The 23,824-nt window shown below is 29.1% G+C and overlaps 1 protein-coding gene across 9 annotated transcripts in view; it reads left to right on the forward strand.

The window, feature by feature from the left end:
* The first annotated feature begins 1,258 nt into the window (after positions 1-1,258).
* The window catches only part of LOC135962751 (interaptin), an 84,526-nt gene continuing 61,960 nt past the window's right edge, over positions 1,259-23,824 (forward strand). For 4 of the 9 annotated variants that reach the window (XM_065514607.1, XM_065514609.1, XM_065514611.1 and 1 more), the window contains exons 1-4: positions 1,260-1,822; positions 6,150-6,227; positions 19,801-20,454; positions 21,935-22,048. In XM_065514607.1, the coding sequence (XP_065370679.1) occupies positions 6,204-6,227; positions 19,801-20,454; positions 21,935-22,048 (792 nt within the window). In that variant the 5' untranslated portion in view covers positions 1,260-1,822; positions 6,150-6,203. Of the gene's footprint in view, positions 1,823-6,149; positions 6,228-19,800; positions 20,455-21,934; positions 22,049-23,824 lie in introns of all 9 variants that reach the window. The other 5 variants (XM_065514608.1, XM_065514612.1, XM_065514616.1 and 2 more) reach the window with 5 other exon arrangements.

Here is a 23,824-nt window from a genome sequence, read left to right on the forward strand (position 1 = left end):
AGAATTTACTTTATGTACAGGAAAATTGTAAAATTAAATCTTTTCACCTCTTTCTTTTAATAAATACAAAATAATTCGTTAACATTTTAGAAAAAATCCGAAATATTCAAAAATATTGCATTTAACCACGATAATGAATTGGTTAACGATACCCGTTTATCTTTATTAATTAAATATATGATAAATTTGTTTTAAGCCACACTGTAAAATATATAATATAATGTTATATTGTGCAAAATATTTCCAAAATTAATTTTTTTAAGCAAAAACCGACAAAAATCAAAAAAAAAATTCCTGAAAAAGCCTTTCTAAACTTCAGACACATATTAGCCGATTTGATTTGTCAGAGTTGGACTATTATATCAAGTATCATTATAAGCCAAACCGCACTGCTCGAAATTCTCAAAAACAAACAAAAAACATTTAAAAAAATCCACCTTATTTATGTATAAGTATATTGATATATGACGCAACAAAATAAATAAGTAAACAAGTAAGAGAGCTATATTGGACTGTGCCGAATCTTATATACCCTTCACCAAATTATACTTCAAAATAATTTTTTTGCAGTTTTTCCCTTTTTTGAAAAAAAAAATTGTTCGAATTGTTTTTTTAAATTTTAAATATTTTTTGGTTCTTTCAATTTCCTTTTTAATATTTAGCGAACAAATAAAATTGGGTTAAAAAATATTTTTTCCGATTTTGACCCATTGTAGGTCCAACTTACTAAGGTTTTATATACGTCATTGCAAAGGTCTTTGAAATATCTAAATATCCATATTGTATATATGAATGACTTAGTAATTCAGATATAGACCAAAAATAGGTCAAAAATCGAGGTTGTCCTGGTTTTTTCATCATAACTCATCCATTTGTGGACCGATTTTGCTGATTTTAAATAGCAAACTTCTCGAAAGAATGACAGAATTATTGAATATTTGGATCCCGAAGATATTTGGGGTCTTCAGAAAACTGATTTCAACAGACAGACAGACAAACGGACATGGCTTAATCGACTCCGCTATCTATAAGGATCCAGAATATATATGTATACTTTATAGGGTTGGAAATGAAAAATGTAGAAATTACAAACGAAATGACAAACTTATATATGTATACAATTCTCACTAAGGTGAAGGGTATAATAAATATTTTAAAGTAAAATAAATCATATTTGTTGTTCACAAATAAAGATATCTAGTGCGTTTATGATTATCGTACACAGTGTAGCTCTGTATATTTTTTGAATATACGTTGGTACGTACACACACACAGTATGATGCCATAATTTTCTCTTACGACGGACGCACCACAAAAAATATATATTTATTATTAAGCAAATAGATTTTCGTACGGAAGCAAACTGCTGATCCAATAATAGACACCAGTAAAAATCAGCCTGTGTGTGTTTGTACCAGCAGTTTGTTCGCAGTCGTGCTCCACAAACTTTTCCTTGCCGCCGCAGTCCAATTTAGTAAGAGTTTCGATCATTTTACACCAAAAAAATATAAATCTAAATAATAAAATATATATAGCTATATATATTGCGAAATTGAAATTGGTTCCCTCCCAAACAGTTTGAAAATTATTGAATTCTATATAAAAAAAAAAAAAAAAATATTAAAAAATAACACAAGACCGTGATAGAGTTTGCTTTACCAAACGCTTAATAGAAAATATAGAAAATATTTTAAAAACATATACAATAATTGAAATTTAATTTTTTAATAATTAATAATAATAATAAAACGAAACGAAATTCTTTAAAATTTAACGCTACGAATAACAAATATTTAAGTGTAGTTTTCAACCAATATTTGAGGTACGATCTTATGAATATTCATATTTATATAAGTGTAAAGCTAAATTATAAAATATGTATTTCAAATACAGCAATTTTCACTTAAAAATCAGAAAATTTTTGGTTACATTGACTTAGGCGCAATTCAAAGAAATTGATATGAAAAAAATATATGTATGTACATATATATAGAAAAAACAAAACGAATGAAAATATACATATATTTATATCCTACACCATCCTATAGTGGGGAGAGCAAGGCGAATTTATATACAAGGTGGTGTCGGTGTCGAATTCAGGAAAATACAAGCGAATTCATTAATTTTTTATGTATGGAGTTTGACATTTAAAATAAATCTCTTATTGTTTTGAATGTCAAACTCCATATATAACCACCTTGTATATAAATTCGCCTTGGGGGAGAGTATAATGCTGTGGTGTTGATGTGTCCAACGCCCAAACTAATGGTCCAATAGCCTTTAAGTATAGTATACCAATAAGGCCTAAACAAAATGGAAAAAAGTAAAAGAATAGCCAAGAATAGCTTAATAAAACTTACAAAGGTTCTAGAAGAGGTATAGTTGAGTTTAAATTTTGACTAAAGTGGGCAACACAATTATCTGTTTTTGATGCGAAAATTTCATTGTTTGACCTAGCTTTAGCTAATATTGTTTTTTGGCTAATAGTGAAACCTTATTCTTTCAAAAGTGAGTAAACACCAGTGAAGTTTTTGATTTTTTAAAATCATGAAAATCATTATAGTCCGACTTAAATTTTTTTGTTTTAGAACCGAATCTATTATTCTGCTCAATCTCCAACAAACCGAAATCGATTTTAGGATTTTCATTCATCTTAAAAAAATAGAATAATTTTTACTCATGTAAAAATTGTTAAAATTTTGGATAATAAAATACATACATATATACTTGTTTTTGTTAAATATACAAGGTATTTAAACAAATATATATATACTAGGGTGATCGGTCCTGTTTATAATAACCGGTTTTTTTTGATAAGGTCGGTTTCATTTTTTTTGAAAAGCTCACAAGAAACCGGGGTTTTCTCCTCGAATAGCCGGTTTTTTCTAAAAATCCAAAAAAATAAAACAAATACTCCAACTATTTTAGAAGACTTTTGATATTTAGAAAATCTCACAAGTGATCTGGAAAGCCTGAAAACTTACTCAATGCTTTGTTTTCTATATGTCCTACAAATACACCAACTAAAAGATAATTTTCAATGTCTAGTTTTGTAAAAACAAAAAAAAATCGAGATACTCCAAAGCATTTAAACTGTGTTTTACTTATTCCTAAAAGATTATTTTACTTTCATAAGGTCTTCAAATTTACTGACGTTAACGATCATCGGGTCAAATTTGACCCAAATAGAAAATAGATTTTTTTAAAAAAGAAAATAGAAAATAGATTTGAAATTAAATTAAAGTCATAAAATATCAAAAACATCAACCACTCCATTTTAGAAAAAATGCAATTTTAATTTAAAAATGGGTAACATTTTACCCGAAGACCCTTTGAAGGATAAGAAAAACAGTAGTTCAGCAAGTATGATGAAAATAGACAGATATATATTAGAGCTACCAAAAAAATATTGTAGTGCTACTAAAAGTCTGAAAAATTTAACTTAATTGTCCGTAACAAAAGACCTTAAGTCCGAACAAGTTTATAGATATTTTTTTGCCAATTTGTTTTTCTAAAAACCTAACATAGTTGTTGACATTTGAAATGAAATAAAATTCATAAAATATCAACCACTCACTTTTAGAAAAAATTAAATTAACATTTCAAAATGGGTCAAATTTGAACCGAAGACCTTGTGAAGGATAAAAGAGGTAATCAAAATGGTTTTAATCACTATTATTTTAATAAATAAAACTGTTTTTCTTCTTATTTCTAGGCGTTTTAATATTTTTCCAAAAAAAAACAACCGGTTAACCGGTTATTATAAAAAAACCGAAACCGGTTTATATTAAATTGCAATTTTTCGATGAAACCGAAAACCTAAAAAATGTCGAAGAATCTATCACCCTAATATATGTACATATAGTATAATAATATATTTACATTTCTCTGAAATTTAACTTTATAGAATATTTTAAAAATGTTTTAATTTAATATAAAGTGGAATAAATTTTGCAAAAATAAGAGTATCTGAAAAATAATTTCGTCTTTATGTTCCATTCAGAGGGTACTTTATTTTAAAATAATAAAAAGTTCTTTCGAAACATTGTTGTCCAAAATATAGAGCGAAATAAGAGTATATCGTACGTGACATAAAACGGAACTCATTTTGAGGTACATGTCTAAATATGCGAAAATATTCGAATCGTGAGAGACGCCATGTTTTCTTTTAATTTCTTACACAAACGAAATATTTTTCCTTTACAATTTAAATAAAAACAATGTCTGGCTGATTTTATAATAAATAAAATTTAATATCGTACGTGACAGATTTTTCTCTTATAATAAAACAATATATTTTCTGTAAATATATGTAAACAAAAACTTAAAAAATTAATAGAAAATATACATTCGGTTTCAATAAACAATTTGACAATAGCTAAAAACAATCAGAGTCATATTCATTCCATACTACAAGCTAATTGGGAGCCTAGTTTTCGACGCAATTTTAGCCTAAAACTCACCTAAAACATTAAAATATTAAATATAATCAGTTTAAACTATTATTTTTGTCTTTAAAATGTTGTAATATGATCTAAATACTTTCACATAGTAACATTTTATTATTTTCTTTTATTCAAATCATCTTGAAAAAAAGTTTCAAGGGTTTTTGTTTTTTCAGTCGTGGTAGCTTGTGACTTTGCCCAAAAATTAAAACCTGTTTTGTATACCTTCATATATTTTGCATTATCTAGCCAAGGGATTTTTTCACAAATACCCCAAAAAAATGTTCAGTATTTTTGAAAAGTTTTTTGGGAATTGTGGCAATTTTAATAACAATTCTAAAATTTTTTTCTACTGTATAATTTTTAACTGAAAACTCTGTTCTTTAGAACAAAAACAGTACTGAAAACTATTTTGCTTTATTTTTGGAAAAGTCTGTAACGATTTTATTTAATAATTAAGAGATACACATTCGAAGTATTATATTTTCCATTAGTCAAATAAATGTTTGAAAAACAAGTAAGAGAGCAGCTATCTTATATACCCTTCACCAAATTTTTTTCCCAAGTTTTTTTTAATATTTAGGAAAACTTTTTTTTTTTGAATTGTTATTTTAAATTTTTTTTTTAAATTTTAAAAAAAATTTTTTGGTTTTTTAAATTTCTTTTTTTTAAAAAAAAAATCGGTTTTAAAAATATTTTTCCGATTTTCAACAGACAGACGGACATGGCTTAATAGACTCCGCTATCTATAAGGATCCAGAATATATATACTTTATAGGGTCGGAAAATTATATTGTGGAAATTTCAAACGTAATGACAAACTTATAACATAAACAACTCGCAATAATTAGCTCCACCTTGATGTTTTTTTGCATATTTGTAAAAAATATGTTACAAGATTTAGCACATTTCATAAATGTTGTTGGTTTTGAATCCATCAATTGCGCGAATGTAGGAAAATATAAGTATTATTTTCAACCATTCGATTTCATATCTCATAGGAGCTTAGCTTGATAGCATTTGAACGATATACGGTTCAAATGCTATCAATTTAGAAATTATGGAATTATTTTAATTGTTATCGAGAGTGTAACAAAATGTATTTATTTGTAATAATTAAACTATTGTGATGATTTGACTGAATAAACAATCGTTACACATACATATTTAAAAATGACTTCCTCAGTATGTTAAAAAACATGTGACGAAATTCGTTTGCTTTTACACGATCAGTATTAAGTAGAATGATAAAAACAGCCGTTAGTGTTCTTTTGCTTTGTTTACATGCTGTCAACACTGTCAAATTTTCATCCGTATTTACTCTCAATGTCATATGGTTTCATTACAAATTATGTTTGACTATCCCTTTCGTATTTTTCCACACAAAATTTAGCAGATCATATTAATTGTGGTAGAATGCATACTAAGAAGGCCAGTTTGCCGAAGAAATAAATCAATATTTTCTAAATTAAAAAAAAAAAAAAAAAAAAAAAAACATATTAGAATGTTATGGTTATTAGAATTGTGGAAATTTGTTCATGGTCAAAATCAAATCGCCCTAAAATATTTGTATTCTATTTTTAAACTTTCTTTGAATTGTGTCAATGTAAACAAATGCTAATTAATAAACAGGCTTTTATACATACATACATACATACATATGTATTTAGTATTTAATAAATATATTATTTTTATCTTTTTTAGTTTTCGTTTGTGCATTTGCAAAATAAGTAACTTATTTATATATATTCGTATATAATGGAATCAACATCCGAAGTTGTGGTAAGTTGGAAAATAAATCCAGAAATATTACATTGTAATTGATGGTTTTTTAAAATAAATATTTAATTTATTTAACCAAGCCCATAATTGAAATTTATGGCTAACACTATGCTTTTATGTCTTTTTTTATTTGATAATTTTTACTTGCTGTACAGACTTTTATATGCACGTTAGGTAATTTTGAGGAGTATGGATCGGTTTAGTGTGAATTATAATTAAAACTTTAACGCTGAACATTTTAGTCAATCGAATAATAATTAACTCTGAAGAATGGATTTTTTTATATTTTTCTTTTTTGCTGAAATGGTTTCTTAAATTTTTTTTTAGTTATAACGACAACATAATCAATGCAGAATTATAAGTCTACACAAAATCGCCTGAACAATTTTGGAGTTATCAAAAATTTGCCAAACATTTTAATCCAAGGACATTGGAAAATTTTTAGTACAAGACTATTTGCACATTCCTATGGATTATATGTACAAGCACTGGTGTGAATTTTTGTCCAACAAAAACATTTCTTTTTAAACCTTTTTCAAAACTCAAATTTCAAACATTCAAAACATTTCTGTCAAGAAGGGCATCCAGTGGGTTAAACTAATTCGGGTATGCAGAATTCAGTGGTGCTAACCGTTTTCTTTTTAGGTTAGCTCGTATTTTCGAGATATACCGTTATTTCGAAATTGGAGGAGGTTGCACAACATATATTCGCGTAACTCAAAATCGGTTTAGCTTATTGAATAAAGTGAAAAATCCGAAATTCCACAATAAAATTGCCTTTTAGTAAGGCTTAAACGTTTTTAATATTCGCAGTAGTTTTAGAAATATAAATTTTTATTTGGAAAAAAATAATTTTTGGTTTTTAAAACGACATTAAAAATTGGAAAATGCATATACGCTCTTAACACATATAGAGAACGAAGTTCCAAATTAAGGAAGCCCTAAATGATTAAAATCTATCCACAACTTTTAATTTTATTCACAAAAGACAACTCGTAGTAATTAGCTGCATCGTGCAGTACTCTTTTATGTTTAGCAGTGTTGCCACCAAGAAAATTATTAACTACACATGCCTCATTCCTAAATTACACATACGAGAAAAAATTACACAAGCAATTTTCATGATCGCAATAGGAGAAATTGTTTGAAGGTGGTCCTATTGCGAATACAAGATTTGTGGAATTTTTAGATGGAATTTTGTAAACAATAAACAGCTGTTACGAACAAAATCAACTATTGTGAATGAAAAGTTCATGGGGAATTTCACGATAGCAATTTTCCCTTCGAGGGAAATGAATATTTCATGGGAACAAAATTTCACATGTTATTGCCGATAGGGGTGAATGTTCATTCGGAGATTGTTCCATTGGAAATTGTTACATTTCTATTAAAAATTTAACAATATTTAAAAAAATAGCACACTGTTTGCCTTCGAATTTGAATTTATTCCTAATTTATATTAAGGACCTAATTTTGTAAATCACGTTACCTAAGTGATATTAATATGGATAGCAAAAACAAAATTTAAAAAATTTTAAAAATTTATTTTATATACAAAATTTTCAAATTATGAATGGCAAATCAATGCCTGAATGCGTTTGTTCTGTTCAGAATTTGTTATATACAAAACAAAATCAAATTTTTAAAATTTTGGTGACGTGATTTACAAAATTAGGACCTAAGTGCCTTGAAATCTGTTTTGTTTTCAGTTTCAAATAGGCTTAATTTAGACAAAGTTAAATACTTTTTACTATTTGTTTAAAAATTATAGCGAGAGAGAATAGAATAGGAAAAAGTAAATGAACACTTTACCAGCTAAATCTTGTAAGTAAATAAATGTATAATTTTTGTAACGTTTATATTTTTAAAATATTGTAAACAACATAGGAATAATCTCCAAATTACTTATCGTATTTTTCTGCAAACCTTAATGTTAATTTAGTTCAAACTTGATTCATATCTTCATACATATAATTCCATTATACTGAGTAACAAACGAGTACAATATAATAAATATGAATACATTTATAGATACCGGATTTGTTATTTATATAAAATAGAGGATATAGCTACTTTTCTTCATATAAACGTACATATTTATTTTCAGTCGGTTTTGAAATCTGAACAATACCAAAAATGATTGAATGATGAACATACATTGACTTATTTTGGATATATGTAATTGGAATTTAAAATTACACATGAATTACACATTCATTCAATTACACATGGGCTACACATCCATGTTAAAATTACACACAATATGTGTAATTACACTTGAAGTGGCTGCAATAGTCGGCAATGCAGTCTGTAAATTTTCTGTTTGTTATTGATTTTGAATCCATAAATTTGACTAGTGGACAATTTTGTTTCTAAACACTTAATATTTAATAAATTATCACAAAACCGAAACAGATAGGTTTTCAATTTTTTAAAACCGAAACCTCGGTTTTGAAATTCTTCGGTTTTTTGGAAACTCTAGGTCCATTATTATAGAAAATTCAAAAAGTTCCCATGAGAATAAAGAAAAAGTACCATGAAGTATGACCTTGAATGTTCACTCACTTAGGACCATTTCTACGCCTAATTTCATATTTCTAGGTCCATATAAACTTAATTTCATGTCTTTAGCTTCATTGGTGAAGAATTTACAAAAAGTACCATTCGAATAAAGAAAAAGTACCAAAAAGTATACCCCTAGAATTCTCACTCACTTACATATACGCTTAATTTCATGTTTCTAAGTTCATTGTTATAGAAAATTCAAAAAAGTACCATAAGAATATAGAAAATGTACCAAAATGCCCCACTCATTCGGGTCCATATAACCTTTATTTCATGTTTCTAGGTTCATTGTTGAAGAAATTACAAAAAGTACCATTCGAACAAAGAAAAAGTATCAAAAGGTACCATTCGAATAAAGAAAAAGTACCAAAAAGTCTCCACCTAGAATTATCACTCACTTAGGACCATATATGCTTAATTTCATGTTTCTAAGTCCATTGTCATATAAAATTCAAAAAGTACCATTATAATAAAGAAAAAGTACCATGAAGTATCCGCTTGAATTTTCACTTACTTAGGACCAATATTATAGAAAATTCAAAAAGTACCATTAGAATATAGAAAAAGTACCAAAAAGCATCCACCTGTGGATTCTCACACACTCGGTCCCATATAACCTTTATTTCATGTTTTTAGGTTCATTGGTGAAGAAATTACAAAAAGTACCATTCGAATAAAGAAAAAGTACCAAAAAGTATACCCCTAGAATTCTCACTCTCATAGAACCATATCGAGCCCTTAGCGCCAAATTATCGTAAGCGACAAAACACAAATTTTACAGGAGAAGGTTTTTTTTTATTTTTTTTAAATTTATACATAGAATTAAAAATGTTATGATGCGATATAATATAATTTCGTTCAAGCTATTTGTCTATTTTTCAAAAATATTTATAACTTTTGACAATTAAAAATACGACAAAAAAATTTTTTTATTCAATTTTTGCATAGATACAATTTTTTCGAATTGAAATTAAGTTTTTATTTATAAATAGTTTTCAATGAAATTTCACAGTTATATAGATTTTTCTATTTAAAATGGAAAAATAAAAACGAATTTTGAAATTTGTTATCAGCAATCCCGCAATTCCTAGAAAAGTGTGGGAATTTTTAGTTTTTTGGCTATAATATCCATAATAGGGTCGGGGATATCGGGACCCTTTACAAAGTAATTAGAAACATATTGAGCAATCTAAAATCGGTTACCATATTTTGATATCGAATATGAGATTTGAGAATTTTTGCCCTAAAATTTTATTTTACATAAAAAATAGGTGTTTTTGAAAGGACCTGGTCCCCTCGGTAACAACAATTTTGAAATTTGTTTTCCTTTAAAATATTTTATGAAAACTTAGCTTTCAGAAAGTAGAAATTCCTTATACATCCTTTTAGAAATTTTTTGCGATAACTTAAAAAGAAAAAAAGTTATTTTTTCGCAAAAAATTAGCGAAAAATCACCTTTTTAAAATTTTTTAAATTCAAATGCATATAACTTTGGACTTAGTCATTATTTTTGGAGGAAATCGGGAAATATTTGGATACGCTGTTATCAAGAAACTGGAGTAGGGAGGGTAAAAATGTTGAAAATTTAATTTTCAAATGCGAATATCTCCTAAGCTATAAGAGATAATTGATAACGAGATTTTTGTAGTGCTCGATGAGAAGATTCTATATGTGGAATTTTTTTGAAATCGGAACTCAAACCAAGAAATAATATCGTTTTAAAAATGTAACATACCCGAGGTGTCCTACTTTGAAGGCCCTTAACTCGACAACACTTCTTCTTTGCGCATGTGAAATTTCATTCAAACCAATCTAACCATATATAAGTTACAGATTTATTTCCCTCTTTTTTTTCTATACCACTGTGTGTCGCTTACGATAAAATTTGTTTACTGTAAAATATAAACATTGATTTACGATAAAATCGTACCCCTGTATTTTTGAAGTTATTAACAATTTTGATATTCTGAGAACACTAAAACATCAGTCGGTCCATAAAATTTTAATTTCTGCAATAAAAAAAAAAATTAGAAATGTCGCTTACAATAATTTGGCGCTAAGGGCTCGATATATGCTTAATTTTATGTTTATAGGTCCATTATTATAGAAAATTCAAAAAAGTACCCATGAGAATAAAGAAAAAGTACCATGAAGTATCCGCTTGAATTTTCACTTAGGACCATATGCTTAATTTCATATTTCTAGGTCCAATATTATTGAAAATTCAAAAAGTACCATTAGAATATAGAAAAAGTACCAATAGAATATAGAAAAGTACCAAAGTACCACCTGTGGATTACCACCCACTCGGGCCCATGTAAGCTTTATTTCATGTTTCTAGGTTCATTGGTGAAGAAATTACAAAAAGTACCATTCGAATAATGAAAAGTACCAAAATGTCTCCCCATAGAATTCTCACTCACTATGCTTAATTTCATATTTCTAAGTCCATTGTTTTAGAAAATTCAAAAAGTACTATTAGAAGAATAAAAAAGTACTTATAGTTCAGTTCTCAGATTTTGGTACCTAAAATACCCTATTCCTAACACTAACTTCACTCAGATACATATCAGCTAACTTTAATGTCGATAAGTTTATACTACATACATGTTTCAAACGATTAAAATCTGTGTTAATGTGCCCAAGAAAAAATATGTTTTAAAAAAAGTACTGTTTACCCGGATTTGGCCCAATATAAACCTTGGCACTCGAATTCCAAATAACAACCTGTTAGTTAAGTTTTGTATGAATCCAGGAACCAATGTTAAAAAAATTATCCAAATTGGCTTAATAATTTCAAATAAAATGTATTTTCCCGTTTTTATCCCTTTTGGTACGTTTTTTATCCCCATTGCGGTGGTAAAATTTTATTCAAATAAATTTCTGTATCGTTGAGGGAGCTCAAAATAAATATTCGTATGCCTATGTCAAATTATAGAAAAACATATTTTATGAAAAAGTACCAAAAATAAACACAATTTTTATCCCTTAAGAGTTCAAATTTCCAAAAAGTACCAAACTTATATTTTTATTTATTGATAAGTAAAGAATACGATTTAAATTTTGTTTCTATGTTTATTGGTTTGAAAGACACATAGGGTGCTAAAAAAGTACCAAAATACAGTTTTTACCCATTTTCTCCCCTAAAATGTTCGAATTTCGAAAAAGTACGAAACACCTGTCAGCTTATTTTTTAATTGGAGTAACATGCAATTTTAAGTTTTTTTGTATCTTTATTAGTTTTGCAGATATAAGGTTACCGAATTTACCCCCTAAACGTTCGATTTTCCAAAAATCCCTTCCTAGTGGATCGTTTTGGGGAGGGAGGAACACACAGTTAAAATTTCATGATTCTAGCTTCAGCCGTTTGGGCTGTGGGATAATGAATCAGTCATTCAGTAACGTTACTCTTTTATATATATAGATCAACGTTTAGGAAATTGTGTCTTCTTTTCAAAAATGTATACAATTTTTAAGAATTAAAAAATTTATGGAAGACTTTTTGTAAAAATATGGGAACAAATGTTAAAATGTTATTAGGGGATATTTGCTTCATCTTTTGTTTATAAAATCAAAAATTGTGGACAGATTTTAATCATTTAGAGCTTTTTTGGTTTGGAACTTTATTTTCTATACGATTACAAAAAATGCCGTTTTAAAAAACAAAAATTTCGAAATTTTGCTAAAAAATAATTTTTTGTTTTCCAAAAAAAATTATATTTTTAAAACGACTGCGAAGATTAAAAACGTATTAAGCATTTCTTAAAGGTAATTTTATTGCGGAATTTCGTTTTTTCATTTTATTCAATAAGCTGAACCGTTTTTATATAAGTTGTGCAACCTCCTCCATTTTAAAAATAACGGTATATATCGAAAATACGAGCTAACCTAAAAAAAACGGTTCGAACCACGAATTCGCGTACCCGAATTAGTTTAACCAACCGGGTGCCCTCTTGACAGTTTTTTGAACTAGCACAGTGTATCTTATTCAATGAAATTAAAGAAATAATTAGGTCATAAACTGTCATGGTTTTCGGGGTCAAATGAAAATTGTTTAAATATTTCCGATTTTTCATAAAACTAAATAATTTATTAATATTCGTTAATTTAATTTTAGTCAAATACGACTCATTTTTTAAACGCTTAATTACACTTAGATTGAAATGTTTGAAATATGAACTTTACGAAATTTTATGATGGATTTACAAAAAAAAAAAATTTAATTCTCTATATATTTCTAATAAAAGGTTTAACCAAACTTTTAAACATTTTAAATTAGAGACTTGCATTCAAAAAATTCACAAAACGAGTAGAATTGTTACATGGATTTTTCATAATATATTTCTTGAATTGTTTTTATATTCATATTTAATAACAATAATTTGTTATAATGTGAAGTTGTAACAGAATAATAATTTAATACAATTTATTCAATAATAACTTTAGGGTTGCTAGGCACTTGTTCACATTATCCGATTTTACTGAACTTTTCAGAGTTAAACTATTGTATCGAGTTTAACAATAATCCTTCTCGGACGTCTCGAAGTTCCACCATCCCCTAACTCCAAAACAAGCAACCTAATGTACATATACATATATAAGCTCTACTAAACACGCATTTACTATATGGGGGATTTCATGTCAAGTGAACCAACTTTTGACATCGATATCTTCCGATTGGTCGATTAGTTATTCACCGATCTTGTTGAAAAATTGTGTCTGAATTACTATGCAATAGGACTAACCTTCGTGCAAATTCATCCCGATCGGAAGACAACGATATCAAAAGTTGGTTCACTTGACTCATGTATATATATTGTATATTATGTATTTTATTTAACCATAGCCAAACAAAAAACTTAAGCGCTGCTAATATATAATGCTTTATATTTCTAAAACGACTATTGCAGAATTTCGGTTTTTTCAGTAAGCTAAACCGTTTTTGAGTTACGTTTAGCACCACTGGATTCATACTCGAATTAGGTTAGCCCGCCAGGAAGACAGAAAAAAAAGTTTCAAATTCCAGCACAGTGTTATTATAAGACAATTATGAATGCTCACGTCATTTTCAGAAGAGGACCTTCTATGGGGACTAGGGACAAATGTTGCCCGATTTTCACCATACCTTACAGTATAATTTCAGAGTACTTAGAACTAATTTATGAAAAATATTATCAGGATTGCCGCATAATCAACATATTTCTGACTGCTCAAACAGTATTCCGGGGAGACAAATGAGGGCTATTACAAAATTTTTTGAATTGTTATTTAAATTTTTTTTTTAAATTTAAAAAAAAAATTTTGTTTTTTAATTTTTTTTTGGTAAATAAAAATTCGGGTTAAAAAATATTTTTTCCGATTTTGACCCATTGTAGGTTAAACTGTACCTATATATATATGTCAAAAATAGTTCAAAAATCGAGGTTGTCCTGGTTTTTTCCTCATATCTCAGTCATTTGTGGACCGATTTTAATGATTTTAAATAGGAAAGTTCTCGACAGCATGTCTGACAGAATTATTGAAAATTTGGATCCCGAAGATATCTGGGGTCTTCAGAAAATTGATTTCAACAGACAGACAGACGGAATGACACAATTATGATGGGGCATGAAAACATTCATTCCATCAAAAAAAATTTCGATTAAAACTATGGAAAAATCCTGGTTTAATCAGAAGTGCAAAATTGCAATCAGATCTAGAGAGGAAGCATTCTGAATCTGGCGTTATAACAAAAATGCAGAAACTGATTTGCAACGCAAAAAGGCGAGATCTTCGTGTGCCAAAGTGCTGAGGCGTGAAAAATCTCTACACGAGCAGCGCCTCCGTACCAAAGTTCTTACTGCTCCCCGGGGCAGTAAAAGCTTTTGGTCATTCGTTAAAAGAAATTTCCAGTATGTTGGAAGGTTGCTAATGTAACGCCAATTCCTAAAAAGGGAGAGGCTAATAACCCTGAAAATTATCGCCCAATAGCAATTTGTTCTGCACTTTCCAAAGTCATGGAGAGTATGGTTAACTACCATCTTGTGAAATATTTAGAGTCCAACAATTTACTCATCGACCGGCAGTATGGATTTCGTAGAGGACGCTCTACGGGAGACCTTCTAGCCTTCCTATCGGAAAAATGGTGTCGTTCCATACACCGTTTTGGCGAAAGTAAAGTGGTGGCTCTGGATATTTCTAAAGCGTTTGATAGAGTATGGCATGGTGAGCTTTTAGCAAAACTTATTGCTTTTGGTGTCGGTAATAGCTTCTCTCGATTTATATCGAGTTTTCTCAGAGATCGCACTATACGAGTTGTTATAGATGGAATCTCATCAAACGAGTTCAAGATCAATTCAGGGGTACCGCAAGGCTCCGTTCTTTCTCCTACTCTATTTCTTATCTTTATAAACGACCTTCTACGTCAAACTTCCAATCCTATCTACTCTTTTGCAGATGACAGCAACATTTGCCATTCATATGCATTCAATTATAGACCAAGACTGTCGGAGATTGGGGCAATGAGGCAAAACATGGGGTTCAACGCACGCAAGACTCAATGTTGTATGTTAACACACAAACGCACAACAGATCATGTTGCTCCATCTGTTTTCATGGGTGGTGTAAATATTAAGGAATCAGAAGCTCTTGATGTTCTAGGCATGAGTATTCAGTGCGATGTCCGCTGGACAAAACACATTTTTCGAGTGTCGAAAGAAGCATTCAAGTGCCTTGGATTCCTTAAACGGTGTAAGAATTACTTCACTCCATCTGATCTCCTTACTATTTACACCACTTATATCCGACCTAAAATGGAATACAACTCTCATGTGTGGGCCGGTGCTTCGAAGTCTATTTTGGAGTTACTCGACCGCGTACAGGAGAGGGCGAAGGTGCTTATCGGTGACAGTAGGGTATCCAGCTCTATTGACTCACTGGAACATCGTCGCAATGTGGGTTGTGTTTCACTGTTCTACTGTTACTACAATGGTATGTGCTCTGCAGAAATTAGGGAACTTGTTCCCGAAACCCGTAGTTTTTTACGCAACACACGTTCTTCGGCAAGGGCTCACCAATTCGTTGTCGACTGGACAGTGGATCGCACAACACATTACAGAGAAAATTCGTTCTTTAGCCGTACTGTCCGTATGTGGAATAATCTTCCTCCTTAAGTCTTTCCTATCACTTTCAATATAGAAAAATTGAAATCTAATGTCCACAAACACTACTCCCTCTATCCTCCCACCCATAACCTATTTTCCTAGTTCCAACACAATGCTTTGCATGAGTAGGGGTCATCACCTGATTTTGTTCCCTAAGTCATATACATTAGTGTGGTACTTACATATATTTGACTTTTTCGATTTTTGGAGTTCCCAAGGTCGGTTCTCCATCATCTAAATACTAAATGCTGAACATTTTAATAAAATCGGATAACGTTTATTAAAAGTTGTAATATCGTATTTTCAGTAGTTAGTTAGTTAGTATTTTTTTATTTACATATTTATTTATTTATTGGCTAAATAAATTTGTTTACCAATGGTGGTATGGGTCTAACACGCAATTTACATGATGATTTTTTTTCATGTTTGCCCAGACGTCTATTTTCATGTTTGTCGATGATTGGTGGTGCGCGGGGTAGAGCAGAATGGGGGGTAAGAAAACCAACATAATTTCGGTTTTTCATGTTTCTTTTTGACATTCCCCTTTGCACTCATTCGTATTCTTCTTATGTTTTATAATTTTTCGTTTGTTGAAGTGAAAACATCATTTATATTAAACTAGTTGACCGCCCCGGCTTCGCCCGATAGTATTTACTAATGTTAGTGCTTCAAGTTTCTCCAACCCACATACGCCTGTTCTTTTTTATTTGCAAATAAAATATCTAAATTTGTACAGCATACTTTAGGGAGCTTTTTTATTAGTGTTGACTGGACTCAAAAAAATAAATTCCGAGTTTTACCCGAAATTTTTGAATTTTTTTTCTTTACAAACCATCTCCGGAAAATTTCGAATCGAATAAAAAAAAATCAGCCAAATCGTTCCAGCCGTTCTCACGTGATGACATTACATACATGGACCATTTCATTTTTATATATATAAAAGAGAATTTTTTTAAGTTAAATCAAACATTTCTTCAATTATTCCATCACACATTTTGAATTTAATTTTAAAAAACAATTTAAAAAATTGTCCAATTTATTTTCCACAATCAAATAAGATGTTTAATTTAAAAAGTCTGAAAAGTCTTAATGTAAATTGCGCCTAAGTAGTATTCAAATTATCTGCAAAGAAAATAAACAAAGCTTTCGTGTTTGTCTCACATTTTATTCAAAAATTGTTTAGCTCTACACCGATTTAAGAATTACTTACGAGGATATGGTCAAAAGCTCACACAATTTAGACGAATCTGGGATTTGAACTTTAAAATTTTTTTTTTGAAAAACGTTATTTTTGTCAAAAAATAAATAAATATATATGTATACTGAAAATTTTATTGACATCGATTTTTTTTTTAAAAAAAAAAATTTTTTAACCAATTCTAAAAATGAAAAGTGTCTCTTTACAATGTACGAGAATAAAAGCCAAAAATTAGGTAAAATAAAAACTTAAAAAAGGCCTTAAATTTAAGAAATAATTTAACAACACCGAAGTCAAAAGTAAAATGTTAGAATATTTGGGATTATTTTTTAAAATACAATGAAATATTTATTACAGGATTTTGATAAAACTTTTGAAAAAAATTATTTTATTGGTTATATTGGAAGCTAAATAGTTTCAAATTAACCATTTTATATCCAGGGGAAATTAATTTTGACCCCAATTGCAAAAATTGATTAATTTTAAACTTTTCTTGTTAAAAATTCTAATCAGAGACCGAAAATAACGGGTTCACTTTCATTTCAATGGTAAATTCTCATTCGCAGCCATTTAAAAATAATTGTTTGTGATATATCACTGAGAGAGTGATTTATTGGAGAACATTTTAGGTTTGGGGTTGAGAGAAACAGAAAAGAAACAAACACAAATAATCTGGATGAGTGATTTATAATTTATTTTTTTCGTAGAGGTCAGCGGTCAGAGGTCATTTGATGCAAATAAACGCTTAAATATATAAAATTTATCAAAAGATTAATAACAATTTAAAAAAAAATTCTCATTTCTGTTACTCAGACTTCATTACTTCATACTTATCATATTATTTCCATAATTTGTTAAAAATTACTAATAATATGTTATTGTATGCAAATAAAAGAGAAAGTAACAGTTATTAAGAACAAGAACAAATGAATTGTTTATCTCACACCAAACCATTAAAAAACAACGAAAACGAATAAAATAAACCATTTAAATAGAAATCATTTTATAACTTTTATTTTTATCACAAAAATATAAATCACAATTTAAGTTTTTGGTATCTCTGGATCTAATGTTATTTTTATACCCTTCGCCATGAGTGGCAAGGGTATATATAAGTTTGTCATTCCGTTTGTAATTTCTACATTTTTCATTTGCGACGCCACAGAGTATATACTCACAGTTACTAAAGTATACGTACGATCGACTTTTTGGGCCTTTTTTAAAAAATCTCTATTTATATGTATATATAAATACAAGGCCTGACTTATTCATTCACTCATGAGTGATGAGTCAGTGAATGAGTGAGTGAGTGAGTGAATGAATAAATTAGGCTTTGTATTTTTAAATATATAGATTTTTAAAAAAAGACGCAAAAATTCGATCGTACGTATGCTTTAGTAACTGTGTGTTTAGAGAAGTCGATATATCCATGTCCGTCTGTATGTTGAAATCAACTTTCCGACGCCCCCAAATAACTTACATACATGAATATATCGAGAATTCTTCCGCCTCGGTTGATATTTAAAATCGGCCCATAAATGGCTAAGATATTAGGAAAAAACCGGGAAAACCTCGATTTTTGGCATATTTTTGTATATATATGTATCTGGATAACTAGGTCATTAATATAGACAATATGGATATCTAATGATAGATATTTAAAGTCCATTGCAACGATGTATATAAGGCTATAGTAAGTTGGACATACAATGGGTGAAATCGGGAAATTTTTTTTTTCATCAAACAATTATTATTTGTTATAATACTTTTTTGAAAATTTTTTTTTTTTAAATTGAAAAAAAAATGGAAAAAACCTTTTTCAAAAAATTAAAAAACAATTTGAAAAAATAAATTTTAAAAAAAAAATTAATTTTGTTTAAATAAAAATATTAAAAAAAATATTTTTAAGTATAGTAATTTGGTGAAGGGTATATAAGATTCCGCACAGCCGAATATAGCTCTCTTATTTGTTTTTTAAATAAGACGGGAGTTTTTTCAAATTGAATTTGAAAAGGAAAAAATGAGAAAATTATTCATAATTGGGCTGATTTACTTTTTTCTTGGCAGATGGGAAGATGACAGATGCTCATATCAGAGCTTTAATTAATCTTAAGTAGGAGTAAATAGTCATGCATTATGAAATTTTCAAAAACGAATAAATTTTTTCTTTACATTTAATAACTCGATAATTCAAAATAGATAACGTTGTCGTTATAAATGTAAATATGAAATTTAATATTTAATAAAAAAAATTTTAAGCTAAAAAATTAAATTTTTTACACGTATTTGGTTGGGGCACACTGACAGACGGACGTCGCTTAATCGTATCCGCTATATATAAGGATCCGGAATAAATACTCGTTATGGGGTCGCATATTTATAGCTGGGCTATTAATAATACAGCATATAATAATTTGGCTTTAATTAAAACTTAAACTAATGCAGCTTAAAGGCGTTGTTGTAAGCTTGTAAAATATATTGTATATTGTAAAATAATATGTGTTTAACATAATATATTTTTTTCTTCATTGTTGCATTCCATTTGTTATTACGTGACTACAACACTAAACACATCATACCCTTTGTTTACCTGACACTTACAATCAAATCATCAACCAATCAATCAATCAATCCTATTCCAAAATTTCGTGTTCCTGAATTTACACAGTCTAACAGTGTTGCTGACAAATCTGTATGTGCAGAAAATACTAAGACTGACCAACAGTCGGTGGCAGCTGATGTTACAATTACCATTAAGGAACATGCTGAAGAAGATAAGAAGAGCGAAGTAGTTGAGATGACTGTAGCGGAGAAGAAGGCAGTTGAAGAATCGAGTTCCACAGATGAAGAAGAAGTCGAGGAAATTGTTGAAGAGGTTGTGGTAGAAGATTGCGATGAAGCTGAAGATGGGGTCAATCAAACAATTAAAGAGGAGGTAATTGATTCTACGGATGGCGGTCAGACCAAAACTACTACCGTGGTAACTGTGGAAAAAGTAACACCAGCCGGCACTAAAACCGTTGTAACCACGACTAGTGTAACAAAGGAAACCCCAACGGCAACTACCACAATTATTACAACACCACCGACTCCAACAACCGAAGATGTCAAAATGCAACAAACTGAAGCAGCTGTCCCTATGAAAGTAGTTTCAGAAGTAAAGAAAGAAGAAAGTATCGAACTCGAAGAAGAAGTATCGGAAGAAGAAGAAGAGGAAGTGGAAGAAGAAGAAATCAAAAAAGAAGACAATGAGAAGATTGTCGAAGCAACTGATCTTAACAAATCCGAAGAGTTATCCCAGCAGCAGTTACATGAAGATCAGGTAGTTGTCAGCGAAAAGATAACACAGGATATTTATGTACATTAGACTGGCAGTCTGCATTGTAGTTATAATAAATATTTTTCTTGAGGAATACTCCTAGAAATATTTTAACAATTAAGTACTGAGAATTTTAACCAATTTAGAGCAAGGTAAGCTTTGGTTAAAAGGTCACACAAAGGTGGAACTTAAAAAGGAAGGTAAAAATTTCTAAACGGATTTGCTATGCTGTTTCCAAATTAAAATATTTCAATCTTTAAACTCTAAAAGTTTATATAAAGGTGTCAAAAGGTTTTTTGAAGACCTCAACTATTAGATTTCATGTAAAGTATGATCTTTCACATCGGCTAAAAAACAGTTAACACAGTTTTCAATTTTACATATTTCAGCATAGGGACTTTATGTCCCTATGCTATTTACAAACTTAAACTCTACTATACCTCTTATGTAGCCATACAACATTCATTAGAATCGAGCTATACGTTTAGAAATTACAGATTTATTTCCATATTGACTGTATACAAACCTACGATTGCTTCTAAATATTTACTGTATAAAGATCTCCGATTGCAGCTAAATATTTACTGTATAAAGACCTACGATTGCAGTCTACGAATACACACTTCAAAATTCAAATACCCAGAAACGGCTGCCACCCTAATGTACATAAATATATAGTAATTCTTGATCTTATGTCTATAAATATGTATATATGTATATTATATATGTTTGAATGTACAAAATTATCTACTACTTGTTACTACTCCACATCACTGATACTTTCCACTCATTAATTAAACAGTAATACAAAAGAATAAATAGAATAAAGTTGAAATAACTGGGAAGTGAAACTAATTTTCTGATATGTGTTTTCGAGTACAACAAGATTTTTTTTTGTCAAACACTTCCAAAACCTTGAGTTAGGGTAAACAATTATGTACATTTATGCAGTTATAAGCCACTTTTTTATTTTATAAAAAATTAAATAATAAAGTTTCCTGGACAAGTAAATACAGAGTTCACATGGTTATTTCAATATCATATATATCTTTCGAAAATCGATTTGTGTTCAAGTAAGTTACTGGCTTATAAGTGCATAAATTTACGTAAAATTCGAAAAAAGATTATCAGACCAATCATGAATAAAAATTCCGCGGGAGTTTTCCCAATTTTAACACTGAATTTGAATAGAAAAAATGGGAAAAGGGAAAGAATTCCCGCGGATTTTTTATTCATGATTGGGCTGTATTTGTTACTTGACAACACATCCCACAAAAATAGTAACACTTACCGGGTATTTCTTTTCGCACAGTGTTATTTATGTTTACACACCTTCATATTTCTATGTACATTACATCAACATTAATAATTAGTTTACAGCAAAATGTATTAGATCATTGATCGGGGAGTATCCTATTAAAAATGAACTAAAAAAACTAACTCATTCATTCATTATGTTTGTATATTTTATGTTTATATGTAGATTGTACAAGAAGCCGAATCACAACCGAAAGAAACAACACCCGTTAAGGAACAGTCAGTCGTAGATGCTCCTTCTGATGTACCTCAATTAAATGAGCAGGAGAATAATAAACAGGTAATTAACAGCCGATTATTTTTGTATAACCTTAAATATAAACCTTAATAATAAAAGTTGAGAAAAGGTCAAAAAATTTAAATTCGGTAGCCTCGAAAAAAAAATTTAGTTAGGGTTCCTAATTTCCCGGTCTTTTTTTCTTTCCCGGGATGAAATTAAAAAATCGTTTCATTCCTTGGAATTTTTTAACACTAAATTAAAACAAAAACCAGAAAATTTTTTTCGAATAAATTGACTTATAATTGTTTGTACAATGTTGGTCCAGCCTTTATAAGGGTTTCTAATTTAATAGTGACATTTTATAGGTATTGTCACAGTCGTAATTTTAATCAGTATAAAATCAATAAATTCTTTGTTTAATTAAAGAACTTAAGAATTTCGACTATGTTAAATCTATAAAACATGTGTAGTTAGCGACATTTTTCCTATCTGATTGTAGATAAACAAATTTGAACCACTATATTGTTTTCTCTAAATATGAATAATATTCATTGAATATCTCTAAAAGTTGTAATGTTAGGCATCTTAATAATTCCTTTAAGAGCATAAACTTCAAATTAGATTCATTCTTAATAACCAAATTTTTCTACTGTGGCATGAGTCGGATATTTCGACCGTAATATTTCTTTGCCAACGACTATCTGTTGCTAGAACCGAAAAAATCTGTGGATATAATAGAATGATTCAATTAGCAACAAATTTGGCGAATCTGAAAATTGTAACTTTTAGAAGAAAACTTATGAAGAATTTCCCGAAAATTCCCGACAAACATTTCCCGAAAATTACCAAAAAAATATTCCCGAGTAGGAACCCTAGTCGCAGTGAAATTTTTATACCCTTCACCTTCGTGAGAAGGGTATATATAAGTTTGTCATTCCGTTTGTAATTTCCACAATATAATTTCCCGACCCTATAAAGTATATATATTCCGGATGCTTATAGGTAGCGGAGTCGATTAAGGCATGTCCGTCTGTCTGTTGAAATCAATTTTCTTTTCAGAAGTTTCTTATTTAAAATCAGCACAATCGGTCCACAAATGGCTGAGATATGAGGAAAAAACCAGGACAACCTCGATTTTTGACCTATATCTGGATTAATATAGACAATTTTTCAGCAAAAAAAAACAATTTTTTTTTTTCAAATTTAAAAAAAAAAAAATTAAAATAACAATTCAAAAAATTTTTCTTCCAAAAAATGAGAAAAACAAATTTAAAAAAAAAATAAATTTTGTTTACCTAAAAATATTTAAAATTTGTATTTTGAAGTATAATTTGGTGAAGGGTATATAAGATTCGGCTCAGCCGAATATATCTCCCTGACTTGTTTTTCCTCATTAGCGTCGGAAAAACCTAATTGTTTGTTAATAATTTCCACAATATAATATTGTTTATACTATTAATGAATCAGTTCTAGTAGAACAAATTGAGAATTTTATTACTCAGGTCATATAAAGTATATATAGTGAAGATTTAGATTCATTCCTCTTTAATAATCAGGTAAAATTTCTGAATATTTGCGATTTTTTATAAAAAGTTATCAAATTTGTATATATGTATTTATTAGCAGATTGAGGATTCAACTTAAGTCTGAAGAGTCAACTTAAGTAACAATTTTATTTACTTTAGGGTTAAAGTAAGAACAATTTATTAAAACGTTTCAAAGAACATATAAATCATAAATCTTTTTGGAAGTTAAAATTTCTAGAGAAGAATACATGTGTAATTTTCGGTACCGTGAAATAACTCCCAAATGAAATAACTCCCCGCGAAAAAATTA

This window comes from Calliphora vicina, chromosome X, assembly GCF_958450345.1.
Source record: "Calliphora vicina chromosome X, idCalVici1.1, whole genome shotgun sequence".
NCBI lineage: Eukaryota > Metazoa > Arthropoda > Insecta > Diptera > Calliphoridae > Calliphora > Calliphora vicina.